The sequence below is a fragment of the Aquarana catesbeiana genome, linkage group LG04 (genome assembly GCF_042186555.1).
Source record: "Aquarana catesbeiana isolate 2022-GZ linkage group LG04, ASM4218655v1, whole genome shotgun sequence".
Classification (NCBI taxonomy): Eukaryota; Metazoa; Chordata; class Amphibia; order Anura; family Ranidae; genus Aquarana; species Aquarana catesbeiana.
In genome coordinates, this window is record NC_133327.1 from 164,945,986 (window position 1) to 164,967,119 (window position 21,134).

The 21,134-nt window shown below is 43.4% G+C and overlaps 2 protein-coding genes across 2 annotated transcripts in view; both read left to right on the forward strand.

Annotated features, from left to right (window-relative positions):
* Positions 1-1,399: 1,399 nt before the first annotated feature.
* LOC141139605 (carboxypeptidase B-like) overlaps positions 1,400-21,134 on the forward strand; it is a 55,263-nt gene continuing 35,528 nt past the window's right edge. The window contains exons 1-3 of the mRNA XM_073625903.1: positions 1,400-1,560; positions 1,656-1,731; positions 20,732-20,856. Coding sequence (XP_073482004.1) covers positions 1,460-1,560; positions 1,656-1,731; positions 20,732-20,856 — 302 coding nt within the window. The 5' untranslated portion in view covers positions 1,400-1,459. The remainder of the gene's footprint in view (positions 1,561-1,655; positions 1,732-20,731; positions 20,857-21,134) is intronic.
* Positions 15,609-17,374, forward strand: PIGH (phosphatidylinositol glycan anchor biosynthesis class H; the record flags this gene model as incomplete). The annotated part of the gene is made up of 1 exon (XM_073627628.1): positions 15,609-17,374. A coding segment is annotated over one exon (378 nt), but the record flags the coding sequence as incomplete, so codon positions are not given.

A 21,134-nucleotide genomic window follows, 5' to 3' on the forward strand; every position in this document is an offset into this window, starting at 1 on the left:
ACCAGACCCCCAGTATATTCCTATTCTATATACATGAAGGCAGTAAAAATAGCAAAAATAAAAGTTAATTAAAGACCTAATGGAGAGGGACCACACATGAGTAATTGTGTTTTTATATACACAATTATTTAAATATTTTATATACATATACAATGCCTGTGACATTTGTGCTTCAGTATATTTATTGCTATACAAATATACTCAGGTACAAGTGTCAAAGGAATGTCTTGATATAAATAAAGATAATTATTCATGCTTGGTCCCTCTCCAATAGGTCTTTTATTACCTTTCGTTTTATTTTTTAAATAATACTTTTTCAATTTCTATATTTTAATTTTCATTGAGGATTATTTGAGCGCCTATACTCACAAGATCATAAGTACCAATCTCACATCTCCTTCCACTACAAATTGGGGTAATTCACTGAGTATTCCATTCACTTCTTATCTCAGATGGAGAAGAGAAGTATAATTGCTAAAGCAGATCTCTGGGAAAAGCTAATATTGTCCTAATACAATAGTCATGTGTTTTTTTTTAATTGAATCTTGGTGTGACCTGTTATATTGCTCTTGCCACTCAAAGTAGAGGTGAAAGCATATCCCTGTGTTCCAGAACACGGGGTACAGTCTTATCCTAATACCAATTCAGAGGGGTAACACATGTAAATATGAAAGAGTCTTTGCTACTCCCAACAAGCCCAGGTGAATAAACGATAAGGAGCTGCCTCAGCCTACATGTTTCCACTAATCCACACACTCTAAAGGATTTCTCTCTGCCCACCAAGGCCGCTCCTTATCATTTATTCACCTGGGCTGGTCGGGAGTAGCTGATGTGCTTTATGTATTTCTTCCAGATCTGTGCAGTAATTCAGTGTGAAACGTTGCCTCTGTTAGGAGCTTTCTGTAATAAAGACCAGTCACTGCTGCTCTCTCTCCCTATGCAAGTTAACTGGTCTTGTCTCCGCCCCCCCTGTAGTTTCAGCAGGCATCCTGTAGAGGGGGGAGCTGCTGCATCCCATGGCTCTGATCTCGGCACAGGCTGTGTACAGCACAGGGATGATATCACTGCTACTTTTAGAAGGTAATATCTGGATTTGCGAAGGCCTTTGGTGGACACAATTTAGATCTTATGGTTCCATTAAGGAATATAATGAATGGCAATTTTTGTGTCCAGAGTTCAGCCTTAATAAAAATGTTCTCTGAGAACTGTATGCAATACGTGATAAATAGCCATGATGTTCAAAGGCAGGCCAGAGAGCTGGTTAATAAAGTTTATTTGTACATCATATTCAGGGCATGTTTCACAAGTGTTATGTTTGCTATGAAATTTTCCACAGGTGTGTGGGGAAAAGGTTCAGGGCCATGGCTATAATTAAACACAAGCAAAGCAAAATGAGTCACAAACACAGACAGATATTTCATGAAGCATGTGGCATGCGTACTAAACACAGAGTATAAAAATGTGCAGCCAACAATTGATTTCTTGCTTTGCCAACATGTGGACCTTACTCCTTATTACATGCGTTGCTGCAGTGTCTGCTGAACCCCTAACCTATTATGGGTAAGGATAACCACTGTAGCTTCAACTCTACCTTAAATGAACTATCTTTTCTTACTAAACTGTTTTATCATGCCATTATTTTTATTTCTTTTAAGGGATAAAGTGTTTCGGGTAGTGCCGCAAACAATTGAACATGTGGAACTTCTCAAATCCATAGCCAGCCTGACAAAGGTATGATAAAGATAAAGAATCAGGATGTATCCTAAACATCTTATAAGGGTATTTACATTTACCTGTGAATATTTTCTGCAAATACTCCGATGACATGAAAACTCGGGGGGTCCCACATGTAAGCTATATGAAATTTATAGCAAAGAAGTATAGTATTAGTACTTTCCTGGCCCTTTCAGACAATGGCACTTCTATTTGAAGCTTCTTTTATTCTACTTTACAGCAAAATATATTCCTAAAAATATATATATTCCACCCAGAAGAAAATTTTTCAACATTTTCAAAAGAAAATGTTGGTTGGAACCCAGTATGTATAAGGGTTAGTTCACCTTCACTTAAAAAGAAAAATCCCCCATGCTTTCCATCACCCCTAGCATGTTACAGAGCTCAGCTGTAGAGGGAGAGGGGCTGTAGAGTGCACTGTGCACAGGTAAGATTTAACGACTATGAATCGGCCTCTGGGGGCGCACTTCCAATGTTCAGCCTGTCCTGCCATTTAGCCAATATAGGGGTGGGGTGGGGGGGCAAACTCCTAGAGCTTTTTGTAGAACGGGCTGTGCAAGAAAGAGAGGTATGCAGTGGTAAAGGGGTCGATTTTTTAAAATCCTAACAGTGCTTTGCAATGTGCTGAGGGTAATAGAAAACATGGGGTGCTTTTATAAAAAAGTCAGAGAGGTGAATTAATCTTTTAAGCACAACCTTAGCTATGCCAGGACTCTAGAGCTAAGATCTCTATTCTAAAATATATGAACTCCTCCCCCAACCATTACCATATCATTGTGACTTAAAGTACACCTGTCATAAAAGAACTATAGGGGCTGCCATTGCTGGCCTTTTACTAAAAATACTAGTTGCTGGGCTGTCTCTGACTTCAGTACCTTCTGGGTCACTGACCTGGAACAGGTATGTGCAGTAGAACAATAAAATAATGTCAGAGTTCCACATACAATTTTTTCTAGAGTTGTGCCCTTTACGGTATTATAGCCCTTGGCTCGGAATGATTGTCAGGCAACTAGTATTTTCAGAAGTGAGGCCAGTAACAACATATGCTGGATATTCCCCCATTCAGATCCCAGTCACATTGGCTCGTGCAGTCAGTGACAACTGAACCAAATAAATCCATCTGCCCCCTGCTCAGACCTGCATTCACAGGGTCTGGCAGAGGGAAGTGTTCCATCACTCTGACTTCATTTATGAGACGTTATGTGACCCTCACCCAACAAGGGAGCTCTAAAGGAAGTCAATGCTGGAAGAAGGAAAAACTAAAGTGTGTTGTGCTCATTCATAGCTCCCAACTGTCCCTGATTTGGAGGGACTGTCCCTGATTTGGAGCAATGTCCCTCTGTCCCTCATTTCGGTCTGATCTATATAGTTGTATATAAAATGCACTATTTATCTTTCAAAAAGTGTTTCCCAGTGCTAAACCTTTCATCCAATTTCTAAATGGCTGCATTTGTAAATTTCCGAAGCCAATATAAGGGAATAGTAGTAAAAAAAAAGCACTTGTGGGTTTAACTAATCTTTTTTTGTTAATTCTCCTTTAAGGGGGTGTGGCAAGGGGCATGTCCTATGCCTATCTACTTTTGCTAGTAGGTGTCCCTCATTCCCATCTCAAAAAGTTGGGAGGTATGCTCATTTGTTTAATTCCTGTCCACCAGCTGTACCCATACATGTGATAGCACAGACTGGGCCACGCAGCCTGCACACCTTTGTTTTTGCTGGGAGCACACTTAATCGTGCACCCTCAGGATGAATACTGAGTAGTCACAGACAGTGTAATAAACCAGCACATGATCACCATGATAGCCGATCACCAGTAGGGGAAGCCTCCACTGTTTCTTTTCACCTTTGTGAGGTGATACATTGCGGGGAAATTATTAAAACTGGGGCAAACAGAATCTGTAGCAGTTGTGAAGGGCAATCAATCAGCTTGTATCCTCAGCTTGTTCAGTTATGCCGTGTACACACGAGCGGACTTTGGAGTTCCAACCGAGTTCCGAAGGAGTTCCGACGGAACGGACTTGCCTACACACGATCACACCAAAGTCCGACGGATTTGAACGTGATGACATATGACCGGACTAGAATAAGGAAGTTCATAGCCAGTAGCCAATAGCTGCCCTTGCGTCCCTTTTTGTCCATCGGACTAGCATACAGACAAACTGATTTTTCGACCGGACTCAAGTCCATTGGAAAGATTTGAAACATGTTCTATTTCTAAAGTCTGTCTGATTTTTCGACAGCAAAGGTCCGATGAAGCCCACACACGATCGAATTGTCCGGAGGATTCGTTCCGTCGGACCTTTGCTGTCGAAAAGTCTGCTCGTGTGTACACGACATTAGACCCCTTTCACACTGAGGCAGTTTTCAGATGTTTTAGCGCTAGAAATTGCGACTGTAAAGTGCCTGAAAACTGCCTCCCATTTATTCAAATGGGTGCTTTCACGCTGGGGTGGTGCGTTTGCGGGCCGTTAGAAAAGTTCCTCCAAGCACCATCTTTGGGGGGCCCCTGCCTATTGCAATGAATGGGCAGCGCTTCCGAAGCGCCTGAAAAGAGCTTCAGAAGCACGACTACAGGGGAGTTTTTAACCCCCTCTTTGGGGTTAAAAGCACCCCGCTATCGGCCGAAAAGCGTAGCAAAAAAGCGCCTAAACAGTGGTAAAGCGCCACTAAAACGAGTGCCGCTTTACCACTAACAGCCAGCGCTTTCAGTGTGAAAGCAGCCTTAAGCTTTGAAAATCTAGAAGCTGATTAAGTGGCATGCACAGCTACACCAGATCTTTGCAGAGGCTCTTTAAAAGGGAAGCCTGTATTAAGCAGTCTGTAAAAAAAAAAAAAATAAAATATGTATATATATATATATATATATATATATATATATATATATACACACCATATTGGTATTGGGACACCTACCTTTACAGACACATGAACTTTAATGGCATCCCGGTCTTAGTGCGTAGGGTTCAATATTGGGTTGGCGCAGACTTTGCATGAAATTGTCCAAAATGTCATGGTATGCTGATGCGTTAGGAGTTCCATTCACTGGGACTAAGGGGCCAAGCCTAACCCCTGAAAAACAACCCCTCAGTCTCCCCTCCACCAAATTATTTGGACCAGTGCACAAAGCAAGGTCCATAAAGACATGGATGAGTGAGCATGGGGGTGGAAGTTAGGCCTACACAGAGGGAAAGTATGGGCTAACTCAAAATAACTTTACGGACATATGCCCCGTACACACGATCGGATTTTCCGACGGAAAATGTGTGATAGGACCTTGTTGTCGGAAATTCCGACCGTGTGTAGACTCCATCATACATTTTCCATCGGATTTTCCGACACACAAAGTTTGAGAGCAGGCTATAAAATTTTCTGACAACAAAATCCGTTGTCGGAAATTCCGATCGTGTGTACACAAATCCGACGGACAAAGTGCCACGCATGCTCAGAATAAATAAAGAGATGAAAGCTATTGGCCACTGCCCCGTTTATAGTCCCGACGTACGTGTTTTACGTCACCGCGTTTAGAACGATCGGATTTTCCGACAACTTTGTGTGACCGTGTGTATGCAAGACAAGTTTGAGCCAACATCTGTCGGAAAAAATCCTAGGATTTTGTTGTCGGAATGTCCGAACAAAGTCCGACTGTGTGTACGGGGCATAAGACTGGGATGCCATTAAAGTTCATGTGCGTGTAAAGGCAGGTGTCCCAATACTTTTGACAATATAGTGTATATAGACAATATAGTGTAAATATATAGCATTAGTGCCAGTGTTAATGTATTTTATGTACAATAAAAAAAAAATAAAGTTTTATATTGAGTGCCAGCATTAAGGTCAATGTTACTGATAAATGTTCTTCTAAAATGGACTGTAGTAAAGAATGCTAGAGGGAATGAGCAAATAAATCTAACCAATGGTTAGATTTATTTGCTCATTCCCTCTAGTGTTCTGTAGAATAGTTACATTACATCTCTTGTTACAGACATATGTATCTACTATGTTCCTTGGCTTCATCTAGTGGGCATAATGCAGTATTTTACTATTGCCTATAATATTCAGAAGGGAAACTAACCTAAGCAACATTCGTTTTTGCGCAGTTCACACAGAACGAATATACATGCATATTCTCTCATAATTCTTTTATTTTTAAACTGGGTTCAGGCATTAAAGTGGTTGTTAACCCACTCATTTTACTTTATACAATCCTGTGTGTTTGCTAATGTTGTGTGCTCCTGTCCCTGTGATTTATAAAAAAATGCAGTATATACCAAATTTCAGAGTGCCGCTCAGTGCTTACGTGACCAGTTGGCTCTCTCCTCTCCCCATCTGTCAGCTGCAGTGGGCAGGGCTGAGACTCCCCCACTGACGTCATTCGGGATGAGAGGAGGAGAGAGCTGGCCGGTCACGTGAGCACTGAGCGGCGCTCTGAAATCTGGTATATACTGCATTTTTTTTAATAATCACAGAGACAGGAGCACACAACATTAGCAAACACACAGGATTATGTAAGATTTTAAATGTTATTTCAGCAGCAGGAGGGGAAGGGGTGGGCACTTGACACAGAGCAGGCAGGCAGGGAGGGGGGAGAGAGGACAGAGGAGAGACAGGAGAGCTGCGGATGAAGGAAACACGTCAACTGACCATGGTGTCAGGGCTTAGCAGCTATGATATACTGTGGTCAGTTTACAGGGGGGGTGAAGAACCAGGTAGGATCAGCCAGGTATTTCAGGTGATACAGGGGGCCAAATTACACACCACTATCACTGTGCTGTAAAACATGCTTTAAGGGGACAGGATCTTTTTTATTTTTTATTTTTTTAAGGGTAACAAACGCTTTAAGGTTTGTTTTAGCCTTGTCATTGAAGGGTCAAGAAATCTAAAAGATTAGGATTATTGTGTTTGATGATGTCATGGTATTTTATTTACGTGACACATATAATTTTCACAGAGCAGCAATCATCCTGTTAATCTCAATAAATGATTCCTCCTTTACAACTCATTCCTGACCCCCCCCACCCCATCCCATACTGCAGGGGTCTCCAACCCCCAGGCCGCGGCCCACTGCTGGGCCGTAGCCTGTTTGCAGCCAGGCCACGAAGGCTGCACTTTCAGAGGTTCGGCAGGAAGGGGCGAGCAGAGAGATGACATCACCTCTTGCGGCATGCCCCGCATCACAGCTGTTCCGTCCACACAGCCGGCCCTGAACACAACACTGTCTGAGGTGTTGTGTGAGAGCAGAGAGATGATGTCATCTCTCAACGCCCGCCCCGCCCCACCACCGTCCAATCCTCACAGCCGGCACGAACACTACACTGAGGTGCGGCGGACGAGAGATGAAATCTCTCACTGCTGGACCCGCATCGCCGCATGTTCCACCCTTACTTGACAAGTGACAGTCTGCATCTGGCAAGTGACAGTCCCCATCTGGCAAGTGACAATCCACGTTTGGCAAGTGACAATACACACCTGGCAAGAGACAATCCACACCTGGCAAGTGACAGTCCCCATCTGGCAAGTGACAATTCCCACCTGGCAAGTGACAGTCCCCATCTGGCAAGTGACAATCCCCACCTGGCAAGTGACAGTCCACATCTGTCAAGTGACAGTCCCCATCTGGCAAGTGACAATCCCCACCCGGCAAGTGACAGTCCACATCTGGCAAGTGACAATCCCCACCTGGCAAGTGACAGTCCCCATCTGGTAAGTGACAATCCCCACATGGCAAGTGACAGTCCACATCTGGCAAGCGACAATCCCCACCTGGCAAGTGACAGTCCACATCTGGCAAGTGACAGTCCACATCTGGCAAGTAACAAGCTGCATCTGGTGGTAGGCGATCGTGGCAAGTGACACACTCGGGGCTCCCACTGATTCTGCATTATGGTGCAGAATCCCCCCCCCCCCCGGGCCTTAGCATAATTTTCTTCCACACAGCCGGTCCCCAGTGTCAAAAAGGTTGGGGACCACTGCCATACTGTATATGAGAAAAGCTGTGCTTAGCCATTTCCTTTAACCACTTCACTGCAGGGCATTTTCACCCCCTTCCTGCCCAGGCCAATTTTCAGTTTTCAGCGCTGTAACACTTTGAATGACAATTGCGCGGTCATGCAACACTGTACCCAAATTAAATTTTCCCCACAAATAGAGCTTTTGGTGGTATATGATCTCCTCTGCGGTTTTTATTTCTTGTGCTATAAACAAAAGAAGAGTGACAAGTTTGAAAAAAAACACAATATTTTTTACTTTTTGCTATAATAAATATCCCAATTTAAAAAAAAAAAAATTCCTCAGTCTAGGCCGATATGTATTCTTCTACATATTTTTGGTAAAAAAAAATTTGCAATAAGCGTGTATTGATTGGCTTGCACAAAAGTTATAGCGTCTACAAAATAGGGGATAGATTAATGGCATTTTTATTATTTATTTTTTTTACTAGTAATGGCGGCGAGCTACGATTTTTATCATGACTGTGACATTGCGGCGGACATATCGGACACTTTTGACACTATTTTGGGACCATTCACATTTATACAGTGATCAGTGCTATAAAAATGCACTGATTACTGTATAAATGACACTGGCAGGGAAGGGGTTAACATTAGGGGGCAATCAAGGGGTTAAATGTGTTACCTAGGGAGTGATTCTACCTGTAGGGGAGCGGACTCACAAGGGGAGGAGACCGATCAGTGTTCCTCTGTACTGGAAACACACCATCAGTCTCCTCTCACCTGACAGAACCTGGATCTGTGTGTTTACACACACAGATCCATGGTCCTGCTCTGTTATCAGGGCACTCGCGGGTGCCCGGCGGACATTGCGGCCGCCGGACACGCACTTTGGCTCCTAAGTGACACGGCGGGGCGCACGCATGCCCCCTAGACAGCCGGAAAGCCAAGGACGTCATATGACGCCCACCCAGGATGGGAGATCTCTCCTGAAAACGTCATTTGACGATAGCTGGGATGGGAAGTGGTTAAAGCTCACCATGTTACTATCTGATTGTACAAATTCCTTTAGATTTACCAACAGGTATATACAAGAGCCTACCTAATTGTATGCAGATTGATTGAATAGCATACATAGGTCTTCATATTGAATAGTTTTGGTAAATCGAAAGTTGATTGTACAGAGATTGTATGTTGAGATGATAACATGTGGTGACACAGGCAGTACATCATGCAGAGCCTAGGTAATGCCTACCCGGAACCCACTGGTGCAACATACAGTTGCTCATTGATGAATGGGAAATCGGGTGTATACGGTCGCACACCAGGGTTTGCAGAAAGTACCTGCATGTGCGCTGACATATGCTCCAAACACGAGCTGAGTTCCAAGCATACATCAGTACACATGCAGGTGCTTTACACAAATGCAGCGCATGACCACGTACTGCTGCCTCTTCCTATTCATTTTAATTGGCGGCTGTACATGGCAACAATGGGTCCTGGAGATGTCATTATGCTGTATGACCCCTGTTCAGCATGCATGTGTTACAGCTCAAGTCACATTACATGTTGGAAGACATATTAAAAGGGTTAATAAAAAAAAGCAGAAGGATTGTTATGAGAATTTCTTTAATAAAACAAGCAAGGAATGAATGTTCCTTGACCCTAGGACACTGCTAATATTTAGCATGTCCATGATGGAGACAGACAAGAGTATTTAAACTTTGGCACACTAGCATAACGCTGTATTATATTTTAGTACTAACCTCTATGTCTGGCATATCATTGTATTGTCTTGGTGCTTCAATAAAGGAAAATGTGAGTCATTGGTATTGAACCTAATAACAATATTTTAACAACATCTCTTTCTGTATTTGTGGGTATTTGTAAGCTTCAACCTGTTAGCATATCCCCTATTAACCAAATATATTTTACAATGAAGCAGAAGTTGTCAAAATGTAAATCAAGACATTTTAAAATCAAACACAAAGTTATTAAATATAAATCAGTAAATTGTGTAGGAGAACTCTGTCATCAACTTTACCATGGTGTCACAGATCATTTTAAAAAATAAGAGGAAAAATGTCCGTACTATGGTTTGTTTCAGGGATTAGCTGAATATATATAGTTCCAGATATCTTATAAGCATAAAGTCCCCAGAAACAGCAGAAGTGAATGTGAGTTCATGAAAGAAAAAGTCCTTATAAATCTCACTGTAGGAGTGTCAGCAGAAAGGATTCAAGACCATCCAAAGACCCAAGAGAAAAAGGCCAAATGTGAGTTTTGATAATTACCTAGTGGTCATCTACTTCCAGTAAGCCCAGATGGGTGGCATATGTGTAGCAGTTGGGGGCTTACTGGAAGTGGATAACCACTAGGTAATTGTCAAAACTCGCATTTAGTAAATATTGGAATCCACAGATCCTCCACCACATACTTAAAACTCTAGTCATAAAGCCTTAAAGTGCATCTCATGGATCCATACTTGTCTCCCAAGAGCAGCGGTTCTTAGCTGATGTGGCAGAACGTTGCTCTGCCAGGGCACTGATGTGTGCTAATGAGGCTGCACTGATGGGGCACTGGTAGGCTGCACTGAGGGGGCACTGATGAGGTGGCACTGATGGGGCACTGAAGGGGACTTATGGGGGGGCACTGATGAGGAGGCACTAATATGCAGCACTGATGGGCACTGATAGGATTAGGTGCTACTGATGAGGCGGCACCAAAGGGCACTGATGGGGTGGCACTGATTATGCAGCACTGATGAGCACTAATAGGTGGCACTGACTGATGGGCACTGATAGGTGGCACTGACTGATGGCTGGCACTGATAGGTGGCACTGATAGGCGACACTTATGGGCACTGATGGGCAGGTACCGATGGGCACTGAAATGTAGCACTGATTGACAATTGCTGGCCTGGCATAATAAATTAAATGAATGATGAGAGGAAGGGAAAGATTTTGCAATGCTATATACTGCGACACCCATCGTGGTACACCTCACACTCGGCTGCAGTAAGCAGCAGCAGACATCTTGTTACACCCAGCCCAAAGCTATATGGGCTGGGTGTAACAAGATGTCCGCTGCTGGCTTACTGCGGCCGAGTGCAAGGTGTACCAAGATGGGTGCCGGGATGTTCAACCTCTGACGGAGACACGGAATGTCAATTCGTTACAGAATGTGATGGCCCCAGTCACAGATTCTGATGGAACATGCGGCTGCGCCCTGCACCCCTGCCACGGCCAGCCTACTTTCCGCTGCTGCCAACCTGTTAAGGACTCGCTCTCCGCTCCCCACTCTCTACCCACTGACTTCTAGTTGAGAGCAACACCGCCTCTTCATTCCCAGGTATCGGATTAGGCATCGAGAGCATTTGTGCGAGTACAAGTGGTCGCTCAAATGCTCGGTATCGGTGCAACCCTAGTCACAACACATCCCATTCTCAGGGAACATCTTCCAGTTAACATTTATACACATCCTGCACATAGGGGTTGCCATCCAGCATTCAATTTATTTTCTAAGCTATATCCTTTCATCTCCATACCCTGAAGGAACTTGTGAGCCAGACAGGGCTTGTCAAGGAGAAAACTCTCATGGCACCTTGCTGCCACATGTTGGAAAACTCCAAGCCTTCTTCACACCAATCAGAAAACAGGGGAGGGTCACCCTAACCCCTGCCTCCTTTTTCTATTATTATTTAAATGCAAGAACAATTTTAGGTGCTATCAATAAATGTTTAAATAACTCAGATGAAGTTCCTTTTTAATTAAATCTTAATATAACTATGCTTAAATCAAGCAGGAGAACTGTTAGTATCATCAGTAAACAACAAAGAACAAGTGCTGTGGATAAAGGTTGTCGGGGAAGGTGGGAGCAGCAGTGCAGGGAATTTACTAACCTTTATGTAGTGCCCTCCTAGAATAGGTTACTAGACAGGCTCGGGTAACTTTAGTCTTTTTGGCTCCTCTGTAAACTTTGGAACAGTGTGTGATTATTTTTGGCTGTTTTTGGTCTCACTGGCTGTAGGCTCAACTATTTCTCCCTGCCTTCTAATAGGTTCTGAAATGTAATGGGCTGGAAGAGACAGACCCTGGGCCTGAATATTTATGCTGTCTCAGCCAATCCCTAAGGAAGGGGGGGGGAGCTCCCAGAGTGGCTAAGAAGGGCAGAAATAGTTTAAGGCCTGGAGCAGCAAGGTTCTTGTCCAGGAGGATTAGATCCCCGCCTGAAGGGCTGCTGCACTTCTGGGTAGGTTAACTGAAGCTTGCAGAGAGTTCATCAAGGTTCCAGCTTGGTGGGAGCTGGGGGGCCTATTGCAGAAGCTCATTGAGGTCCCTGCTCAGTGGGAGTTGGGACGCCTATTTTCTGGGAGCATTTGGAGCCAAATCAAGAGGGTTCACTAAGGATCTGGCCTGGAAATTCACGGGAGAAGTGCCTGGCCGATATTGGACCACATACTGTATTTGTTCCTAGTGACTGTCTGCTGTTTAACCCCTTGTGTGCTCTACTGGCAGTTCCAGGATTGCTTGTGTTTCTAGTCTCTGCCAAGAGGGAGATTTCCCTGAAGAGAGTAGAAATATGAGAGAGTTCCTCCAGTTACTTTGCACACTAAATTTGGAGTATCCCAAAGCTGCACCCAAACCAAGATCAATCAGCATTAAAGCATAAAAGACACCCCCTGGCCTGGTCAATGAATAGTGAGATTGTTCGAGTGGTCATGTGCATGGCTTCCTTTATACCTGAATGGGAAGAGAACCTGAGGAAAAATAAGCGGGGGCCTCTCAGGGGTCCATGCTACACTTATTTCCTAGATGTATACTCTGTCCTCTGTAGTTCACCAATCTTTTTCAGCATATTTGATCACAGATCCTAAATCTCAATGTAAATTAGTGTAGATTCTAAGCCCTCGCACTGCCATGGCAGTCTAGTGCTGAAAGTGGGGGTCTATTAGTCAAAAAAAAAAGATTGAATCAGTAATAATAATAACCATCTGGGATTTTTTTATGATTTTTTTATGTTTTGTTTTTTTTTGTTTTTTATGGGACCTGAAAGAGCACAACTTGTGTTGACATGTAATCCATTTGGCTCAGGGGTGCATTCCGCTACTATGCTGGAGTGCCATTTAAAAAAAAAAAATAAAATAAATGGCACTGCAATGCACAGCATCGTACCATGTTAACATAATAATCATAACACATAGGTGTGAAGTTGGTCTATAACGCTAAGGGCTCTTGCACACGGGACGGATCCATGATCCGCCCCGTGAACATCCGCTTGCAGGAAGATGACAGGTCTGTCGCTGCACACTTTTAACTCTAGATTTTTTTTGCCAAGCTACAAATCTCAACATGGTAAAGGTAGTGACTGTAAAATATCACACAATCTATTGACTTACATTTAATATTGAGCTTACATGTGTTATATCCCTAGCTAATATGACATGTTGACTGTTGTAGTGTCCTTCAAAATCTTCCTGTGTGTTTTTAATGTCTTCAGTACATTCCTCTCCATTCTGCAACATAGCCATACTTAGTTACACATGCCAAGCAAGGCTTACATAAAATGCATAAATAACTCTGATCTGAGCCAAGCTGTGATCATAAACTGCTGGCATAACAAAGCTTGAAAGAATAATTTAATATTTAGTATTCTGAAACCTACAAAATAACATATATTGTATTTACCCTTCATATGTACATGAATGGTTAATGCTATTAAACTGCTGAGCTGTATAAAACCCCCACTGCAGGAAATGTGGAATGGCACAATGACATTTTAATTATCTATGAACATGTAGGAGTTGTACAGAAACTGCAGGCTTGTCACTGGGAAATACTGACTCCTCCAGCCTTAATTCCTGACATTGTGTATGCAGTACATAGGGATGGCTGCATAGATCATCACACAATAGATATAAATACATACACTATTACAGGACCATTATTGCAAACAATATTTTTTTTATTGACGTTGACATTGCCCACTTGACCTCGGGGGCCAATTCTGACATTTCTCTCATACATGTAAAAATCAGCATTTTTTTACTAGAAAATGACTTAGAATTCCCAAACATTATACTGTATATTTTTTTAGGCTTAGGCCCTAGGGAATAAAATTGTGGGTGTTGCAAATTTTTATGTCACACAATATTTGTGCAGTGGTTTTTCAAACACAATTTGTGGGGGGAAAAATACACTTAAATGCATCGTAGTAAACAAAAAACACAATATAATGCCCAATTTTTGGTAAAATATAAAAGATAATGTTATGCTGAGTAAAAAGTTTCCAAACATGTCACGCTTTAAAATTGTGCATGCTCATGGAACAGCAACAAACTACGATACTTAAAAATCTTCATAAGTGACGGTTTAAAAGCCTTTTCAGGTTACCAGTTTAGAGTTACATAGTTACATAGTGCTAGAATTATTGCTCTCACTCTGACATTTGTGACTATACTTTACATGCGTGGTGCGATCACCATTTACATATGCGTACGTGACCTACTTGCACATTCGCATTTGCACATAGGCATGGGGGGACGGGGGCACGTGAAAAAAGTTTATTTTTTTATTATTTTACTTAAATGTATTTTTTTACACTGTGCTATAATTTTTTTGGATCAGATGTTGTACCAGCTGGTATCGACTATTAAATAAACAAGCCAAAACCAGAAGTGCCAAAATCTTTGTCACTTCTGGTTCCTGACATCACAGAAAAGCTTCTGTTCCTTCCACTCTTCCAAGGTTATGCGACTAAACCGGTTGCATCGTTACCAGGCTCCCCAATCGGATGGCAGAGCCCTGTAAAGGCACAAGAGGAGGGGACCCCCTTCTGCCTCCTGTAAAAGTGATCAAGCAGCTGTATAGCCACTTGGATCACTTTCACTTTTAAGGGAATCGCCAGCAGAAAATAACAATGCCAAGATAATGGTTGTAGCTGCAAGCATGGTCCTGGTATAACCACTTCAACCAGAGGCAGGCAGAAGCAATCAACCCCTAGCTTCAGGAAAAAAACCTGACCAGATTTGGAAAATAAATTGCAGCTCTGCTGGATATAGCAGAGCCCAACAACTACATTTAACCAGTCTAGGGCAGGGGCACTACACATATACTAAATTCTATTGTTCCATGTATTTTTTTTTTCCACAATCAAAGTTTATTGAGAGCTTACAAAACAAATGTATATATTACAATTATCATAAAAAAAAAGAAAATCAACAGAGTGAAAAATGTCAGTTTACATTTTAAAACCTGACCAGATCTGGAAAATAAATTGCAGCTCTACTGGATATAGCAGAGCCCAACAACTACATTTAACCAGTCTAGGGCAGGGGCACTACACATATACTAAATTCTATTGTTCCATGTATTTTTTTTTTTCACAATCAAAGTTTATTGAGAGTTTACAAAACAAATGTATATATTACAATTATCATAATAAAAAAGAAAATCAACAGAGTGAAAATGTCAGTTTACATTTTAAAAGAACAAAATGTACTATTGAGAGTAAATCAATGTTATAATGAATACAGGTAATAGCTGATATTTCTTCTATTTTGTATATATATTGTACTTTGTCCAACCAATTCCTGACCTTTGGTGTGTTGGTGGATTTCCAATGTAATGGAATTAAAGATTTTGCTGCATTTAATAAATGCCTTGTAAGGGTTTTCTATTACTTACCCAGAGAACAAGAGTTTATATAAATTAGGCAGGAAGCAGCATTTAGGTTTAATTTAGTTTCGGTAATGTGTTTAATCCAGTATATTATTTTGTTCCAAAGGTCACGAATTGGGGGGCATGTCCACCAGATGCATAGGAATGTTTCAACTTCCATGCCACAGCTCCAGCATATATCCGTGGTTGTAGGGAACCACCTCCTGGCCTTTTGTGGTGTCACATACCTCTGCGTTAAGATTTTGTATGATGGTACACGGAGCTCTCCGCCGTCCTGTCCGCCGCCATCTTGGTCTCCCTGCTCGGCCTTCTCGTCCATCTTCACGTGTTCCGGGTGGAGGAGGAGAGTCTGCTGGTTCTGGGCTCTCTGGGTCTGCAGAGAAGTTCTGTGTTCGGATCGGGGAGGGAAACTTCCCACTTCCTGGAGATGTGGAGGATCCGGGATCTCCTCCTGACTGAGACCGTCTCCGGCTGTGCCGTCCACTACGGTCTGTGTGTCCTGACTGAGGACGGCCAACTCATCCCTGTGTTCCGGGGTCCACAACCCCGCCTGGACTGTCTGCGGGAGATCTACCGGAGCGTGCAGGAGGTGCTGAGCCGGGACCGCCAATACATGTCTCCACAGTAACCGCCAACCTGACCGCAGGCGTCTCCATGGTAACCACCAACACATGTCTCCACAGTAACCGCCAACCTGACCGCAGGCGTCTCCATGGTAACCACCAACACATGTCTCCATGGTAACCACCAACATGGCCACAGATCTCCCCATGGTGACCACCAACACACGTCTCCACGGTAACCACCAACCTGGCCGCAGTCATCTCCATGGTAACCACCAACACATGTCTCCATGGTAACCACCAACATGGCCACAGATCTCCCCATGGTGACCACCAACACACATCTCCACGGTAACCACCAACCTGGCCGCAGTCGTCTCCATGGTAACCACCAACACATGTCTCCATGGTAACCACCAACACACGTCTCCATGGTAACCACCAACACACGTCTCCATGGTAACCACCAACACACGTCTCCATGGTAACCACCAACCTGGCCGCAGACGTCTCTATGGTAAACACCAACACATATCTCTATGGTACCCACCAACATGGCCGCAGACGTCTCCATGGTGACCACCAAAACACGTCTCCATGGTGACCGCCAACATGACCACAGATGTCTCCACGGTGACTACCAAGATGACCACCTGATGTCAGAGGTCTCTATGGTGACCGCCAACATGGCCACCTGTGATGTCCGCAGAGGTTTCCATGGTGATCACTGATATTAAAGTTCAAAGAGAGACAAACGGATCGCACTTCAGCACCCAACTAGACTCCATGAATGGAGAGATCTGTAGAAGTCGCACCGATACATTCCTGGAGATGAATGATTATTGGAAGAGATTTTCTATAAATTCGTTTTCTTATTGACTCTCAGAGTGTGATTACTCCAGGGGGTGTCAGTTGCCAAGCCCCTCCCCTTATGGGAGGGTCTAATTACTACATGTGCTGGCCCAGCTCCTCCCTACACTTGGGAGGGTCTCATTACTACATGTGCTGGCCCAGCTCCTCCCTACACTTGGGAGGGTCTAATTGCTGCATGTGCTGGCCCAGCTCCTCCCTACACTTGGGAGGGTCTAATTGCTGCATGTGCTGGCCCAGCTCCTCCCTACTCCCGGGAGGGTCTAATTACTGTCTGTGCTGGCCCAGCTCCTCCCTACTCCCGGGAGGGTCTAATTACTGTATAGGTTGGCCCAGCTCCTCCCTACTCCCGGAAAGGTCCAGTTACTGTCTGTGCTGGCTCAGCTCCTCCCTACTCCCGGAAAGGTCCAGTTACTGTCTGTGCTGGCCCAGCTCCTCCCTACTCCCGGAAAGGTCCAGTTACTGTCTGTGCTGGCCCAGCTCCTCGTAGTGTCTGATTACCCTTCTCAGAATGTATTGTATATAGAACTGTCTGATGTGCGGACCGGAATTATTCCACACAATCAATAAAAGTAGAAATTTCTGTCTGGAAAAAAAAAAAAAAAAAAAAAGATTTTGTATGATGTTTCCTGTAATTTTGTGCTTAATGGGAATTTATGGGCTAGAATACAGGCCTTTTCCCATTGTGCAGCGCTGATTTTAATTCCCAGGTCTAGCTCCCATTTTTCTCTGTGCTTATTACTTTCTTTGTATGGCGGCTGGTTTAGCCAAGAGTATGCAAGGAAGGTTGTTTTTAGAACTGGGGATCTTTGGAAGCATATAGATTCTAAGGCTGTCATGGGAAGGCAGTATGAAGCCTTGTGTTTTTTATTTTGTAAGAAATTTTTCAATTGCATGTGGAACCAGAAGCCAGGAAATGATTCGCCAAACTCTTCTTGAAGAGATTCCAGTGACCTGGCCTTATTCCCAAGGAGACAGTGGGATGCCAATAGTTTGACACTATTTTTGGGTTGTGAAAAATTTCCCTGAGATAGGCCAGGGGTGAAATCTGGCTTATTGGCAATTGGTTTTAGTGGACCAGGGATCAAAGCGAGTTTGTGTGGGTTAGCTATTTTGTGGAAAATGTTTATTGTGTTTGTGATCAGGGGGTGTATTATGTTTCCGGGCGAATTTAGAGTGCATCGTCCAAGGGTAGTAGAGTAGTTGTTGTTTGTTATGAGCGGTTTCTAGATGAACCCAGTCTTTGTTATTTCCATGACAGTGCCAATCTATGAGTCTGGTGATGTGAGTGGCTTGATGGTATTTCATAAAGTCTGGGAGTCCTATGCCTCCTTTATTTTTGGGAAGGGTAAGTTGGTGGAAATTAATTCAGAGGTTTTTACCTGCCCAAAGGAACCATCTTTGAAGATTTACAAGTTTAGTGAAAAAGGAGGTTGCGATTTTTATAGGTAGAGCGTTGAAGAAGTATAGTAACCTTGGTAGAATCGATATTTTCAGTATTGATGCTCTACCAAACCATGAAAATAGTTTTGGGGACCATTTTTTGAGATCTTTTTTTTTATCAAATTTAATAGTGGTTTAAAATTGGTTTAAAAAATCGAGTCAATGCTTGGTGTGAGTTTAATTCCCAGGTATGAGAGAGATTTATTTTCCCATTTGTAGTTACAGTTGCTTATCGTCATATTTAATTGATCTGGTGATAATGTGAGGTTAAGGGCTTCTGATTTGGTTTGGTTTTCCATGTATTAACCAAATGTAGAATAACTAGAATATAATATTTTTTCATGATGTTTTGTGCTTCTGGATTTCCAAGTATTTCCCGCCTGCCGCATCATGCTGCACCTACCCACAAGCTCGGGAAGACAGGAGTAACCGTCTTTCAAAAGGGGGACAGAGGGAGAGCTTGGAGAGAGGCTCATAAAAAAAGAGTGACAGTCTTCCAAAAGAGGGAGCTTAAAGAGGAGCTCAGGAAGAGAAGAGTGACAGTCTTTCAGAAGGAGGGGCTTAAACAGGAGCTCAGGAAGAGAAGGGTGAAAGTCTTCCAAAAGGGGGGCAGGGGGAGAGTTTGGAGATATGCTCAGAAAAAGAAGAGTGACAGTCTTACAAAGGGGAGCAGAGGAAGAGCCTGGAGAGGTGCTTAGAAAGAAATGAGTGACAATCTTTAAAAAGGAGGACAGAGCTAGAGCCTGGAAAGATGCAAAGGAAGAGAACAGTGATAGTTCTCTGAGTCTGTAATGTTATGTTGGAAGATGTAAAGCCTGAAATGTTTCCAGGTACATTATGATCTAATGAAACTAGATGGACATCCATGGACTCTGAGCTCATTTTATCCTGCTTTTTCATTCAAATATTTTATAAATATGTAGCACCCTGGTCTTAGGCAGGGTTGCTGACAAATTTAGTTTGCTAGGTGGTAACCAGCCTGGCTAATTATTAGGGAGATCCACTGACTTTTTCCTAAATCTGGGTTTGATGCACCTCTCTCTTTTGTTATTAGGTGGCGTTGTTACCTGTGGCATTCGATGGACAAAGGCATAATAAATCCAGACTAGGAGTGGATGGGTTGTCTCAGCCAATCAGTAGGGGTCTCTTTGCCCATGGCCTGTTGGGAGAGCCCATTTATTCAAGAGGAGTCAGGTGATCGGGGTTCTGTGCCACCTGGACGGCTGTCTGGGTGAACGTGTCTTGCAAAGCTCCCGGCTGCTAGGCCAGAAGCCTGAGGCCTATCCGGGAGTACCTGGCTGCTAGGCGGTCTGAAGCCTATCCACGTTGAAAGCAAGAAGCATGGGGTTGGGGCTTTAGGCTTGAACCCCAACCAAGTTGCAGGGGTTCTGCTGGCCGGAGAACCAAGTAATTACCACAGCTGAAGGAAATCAGTTGCCATCAGAGATGACCACTCCTGTCGCCAGAGGCAAGCGAGAACCAGAATCAGAGGTAAAGGGGACACAGTCGTCAGCAAGGGACAATCTCTCCTGTTATCAGAGGCCAGGTTCTGTGGAGACTGAACAAGTACCAGAGCAGCCTTTTTCACTAGCCGGGGATGGTAAAGAAGTTGGGAAAGCTTCAGCAGAGCTAAGCTAGCGACTCAGCGGAACAGTTTGGTTGATGCTTGCAGAGGATTCAGCAGGTTAGCTGAAGAGCCATGTCAGGGACCTAGCGGGACAGTGTGGGTGACAATTGGAAGCCACAGTGGGTTAGTCGTAGAAGAGCTCAAGGGATCCAGTGGCGACTGGGATCTAAAGAGTAGAGTGAGAGACTAGGAGCTCTGTGAGAGGATCTACAATGGGATACTGTGTAGATACTGCATTGAAGTTGAAGTTACAAGTTCAGTTGCTATAGGAGGCACCGGTCTACAGATACAGTTTGCTGCAATTCAGCTTAAAGGCCCTTGAACTGTATAGCTGTTCTTCTATTCCTTTCTATTCTTCTATTCAGGCCAGTTCTGTTAAGAGACAATAAATCTGTTTTTGCATTCTCAAAGTGTCTGGTGCCCAACTTACGCTATTTACACCACACTCACTATGCCTAGTAACCCACACTGCGAAGATGGATGTCAGCTCTCCCTGACTCTGGAGGTCACCATTAGGCCTTTGGAGGTCGGGGATGCCGCTACAAATATATACAAATATATTTTATAAATATGAATATAGATATTTGAATAAAGAGAGGTGAATGTTGTGCACTTAGGGCTAAGCTCACCCACAAGTGATATTACAATGTTTACTAATTGAACCCCTCACTTGGTGTTTGCTTCTTTGTTTATCTTAGGTGTTCGTACTGCTGTACTCTTCATTCTCCAGTTCAGCAGGAGATTAAACATTGTTTTCTCTACTGTAGTGTTATGTGATAAAATAAACCTATATGTGATTGAACCCAGCAGTGTCCTCCTTCAATGTCCCTAATCTGCCTATCTACTGTTTTCTCTTTCTCATTCTCTCAGCTGGATTTTTGGGTTCCTGACTCAGTTTCACTTCTTGAACAAGGAAAGGCTGCTGACTTTCGGGCTGGATATGATAATGCTTTTGACATTCAAGCTCTCATTGCTTACAGTGGAATGCCATTTGAGTAAGTGCAATCAAAGCTGCTCTGCCTTTATGACTTTCTGAACTTTTGTCATAGTAAGAACATTTGGGAAAACGGAAAATTTATTATAAAATACTTACCGTAATTTTCCTTTCCTTATGGACTCCATGGCAGCCTACGTGTGGGTTAACCTCCTCTCCAATGCTATAGGACCCCATACCCATAAATTTGAACCCACCTCTAGGGACTATGTTCTGTAACTAGCCAACTCCTAGACCAAATGGGTGGGAACTCCATCTGCCATTGAGTCCATCAGGAAA